This window comes from Branchiostoma floridae, chromosome 15, assembly GCF_000003815.2.
Source record: "Branchiostoma floridae strain S238N-H82 chromosome 15, Bfl_VNyyK, whole genome shotgun sequence".
Taxonomy (NCBI): domain Eukaryota; kingdom Metazoa; phylum Chordata; class Leptocardii; order Amphioxiformes; family Branchiostomatidae; genus Branchiostoma; species Branchiostoma floridae.
The window spans coordinates 21,363,906-21,366,411 of NC_049993.1; the positions used below are offsets into that span (position 1 = coordinate 21,363,906).

General features: G+C 46.0%; 1 protein-coding gene across 1 annotated transcript in view; it reads left to right on the plus strand.

Moving 5' to 3' along the window:
- Positions 1-2,273, plus strand: part of LOC118431794 (glycine dehydrogenase (decarboxylating), mitochondrial-like) — a 6,839-nt gene extending 4,566 nt beyond the window's left edge. Inside the window, exons 4-5 of the mRNA XM_035843133.1 lie at positions 49-194; positions 878-2,273. Coding sequence (XP_035699026.1) covers positions 49-194; positions 878-1,027 — 296 coding nt within the window. The 3' untranslated portion in view covers positions 1,028-2,273. The remainder of the gene's footprint in view (positions 1-48; positions 195-877) is intronic.
- The last annotated feature ends 233 nt before the right edge of the window (positions 2,274-2,506 follow it).

The following is a 2,506-nucleotide window of genomic DNA, read 5'->3' on the forward strand; positions in this document are numbered from 1 at the left end:
TTCCTACGAGTGTTGTGAGCTGATTTGAGACTTTGTTTTTCCCGTCAGAAATCCGAGCGGAGATCCGTGAGATCGAGGAGGGGAGGATGGACCGGAGGAACAACCCGCTCAAGATGGCGCCGCACACGCTGGCCTGCGTCACGCACAGCGAATGGAACAGGCCGTACTCACGCGAACAGGCGGCTTTTCCACTGGTGAGTACCGGGGGGTGCAGGGCAGGGGGTGCAGGGCAGGGGGGTGTAGGGGAGGGGGGTACTGGTGCTGCACGCACAGCGAGTGGAACAGGCCGTACTCACACGAACAGGCGGCTTTTCCACTGGTGAGTACCGGGGGGTGCAGGGGAGGGGGTGCAGGGCAGGGGGTGCAGGGGAGGGGGGTGCAGGGGAGGGGGGTGCAGAGTGGGGGGGGGTGCAGGGGAGGGGGGTGCAGGGCAGGGGGTGCAGGGCAGGGGGGTACAGGGCAGGGGGGTACTGGCAGGGGGGGTACTGGTGCTGCACGCACAGCGAGTGGTACAGGCACTGGTGAGCACAGGAAGGAGGGTTGTAGCAAGTATTTTTCTTCAGTCTGTTTATAACAAGTACAGGGGGTCCAGTTGTGTACTGGGGTTGCAGGCTAGCCTCCATAGCAGGCTCTCTGGGGCCTTTTTGTGGCTCATATTAATATATTTTGCTGGCCATTTTTTGTGTGTACTGGATCGCCGATTACCGGCCGTCGCTGATTTATTGGCCCCTCCAGTACAACAAAAGGGTATTAATACTGCACAGGCTATGTACAGGGGGGGCTGGGGAGGGGTTGCATGTGACATAGTCACATATATTGCATATTTTGTACTGCCATGAATATATTATATCTAATTTCCCCCATCTCACCCCTGCAGCCATTTGTCCAGCCCGACACAAAGTTCTGGCCCTCGTCAGGTCGGACTGACGACATCTACGGAGACCAGAACCTGGTCTGCACGTGCCCGCCCATCGACCAGTACGCTCCGCCCTTCATGGAGAACGGCAAGGTCAAGTCTGCCGTCTGACAACCTCCGCGGTCGCTAGGCAACAGAAGATATATTTGTACGAGTCGCTGAAATGAGGAGATAGAACTATATTGATCTGGTGTATGATATTGCAGAGAATATTAAAGCAGAACCAACTATGTGTGTTACATGTGGTTATCCGGACAGTTTCACTTTCTTTCTTCTCATTTTTTATCCAACATAGGAAATACTACAATCTGTGACAGGGTATCTTTTTATGACTTGCTGAAATGGCAAAAATATGGAGAAATGTTATATAAATGTTTAAAATGATATGCCATGATTCAGTCATGAATTAGCCATAAGCCTTTTGTAACAGGCTGTCTCATTGGTTGTTCATTTGTACCTGCTATGGTTACTGCCATCAAAGTTTTGTAACGTGAGATTTGATTGGTCTTGCATTTCCTGCCATATGACATATTGCCTCCATGATGTGATAATTATCGGTTCTGCTATAATTCTTTTATATGTGATAATTTTGGGTTTCAGCTGGTAGCTTTGTCTGTAGACAGGCCAGGTACAAGGGAGGGGGATAAACTGTGAAAATGGGACGCGGTGCAAAAATAATAAGTTTTGTATCAATACCAAATTTGGAGGTTGTGGAAGGTGTTAAAGTCATAAATTCACAGTGGGAGATAACAAGTATATTGGGTGGTTACAGTGCACAAGGGAGAGATAATCATATTGATTATGTGTATAAATAGCAAGTTTACTGTTACATGTAGGGATGCTGGTGTTTTATTACCAAAGGCACACTTGAACTTGTCCCAAGATCTGGGGAATATCGGAGCACAAATGTTTCATTATCAGCTTGATTTTTTTTGTTGCTTCACAAGATTTAACTTAATATTGTTCTCTTTGTACCCGTGTAACAGTGGTGTCTACTCACCTCTCTGGTTGTTTCGCCAGTATGACTTTCCTATGTTATTCTGTGGGCTATTCCATTCCAAATGCTGAGGGGGGCTCATTTTATGTCCATGGTTATATGCAATTTCCCTCGCTCGTCTCTTCCTATCTTTTTAAAGAAAGACTCGTGTGCCTTTTCTGAACATTCGGAATGGAGTAGCTGACAGTGTATAATTTTTGTTTTGTTTTGTTTTTTGGTAAAAATGTCCTTGTCATTGTTAAACTTGGAGTAAAACAGACTTGTGGGAATGCACTTTGAGGGGTTGTACATAGGATAAATTTGTATTTGGGTGCAATTGGGGATGTGTGACAACAATAAAAAAGATGGTTTGATATTGAATTGTGTCATGATGTTTGCAAATCAAGACATTCATAGTGTTAAGGCACATAGAGAGAGAGAACTGGTTTATTTATTTAAACACACAATGTCGTGTACAAGATTATAGTCCGAGGACTAAATTGCCTCGTACATTGTACAGGAGCGCTTAGGACTGGCGCTTAGGACTAAAACAATGGAATGTCCTGCCTAAGTGCATTAACATACTTATAACAATTTCCACTAAACTTTACAAC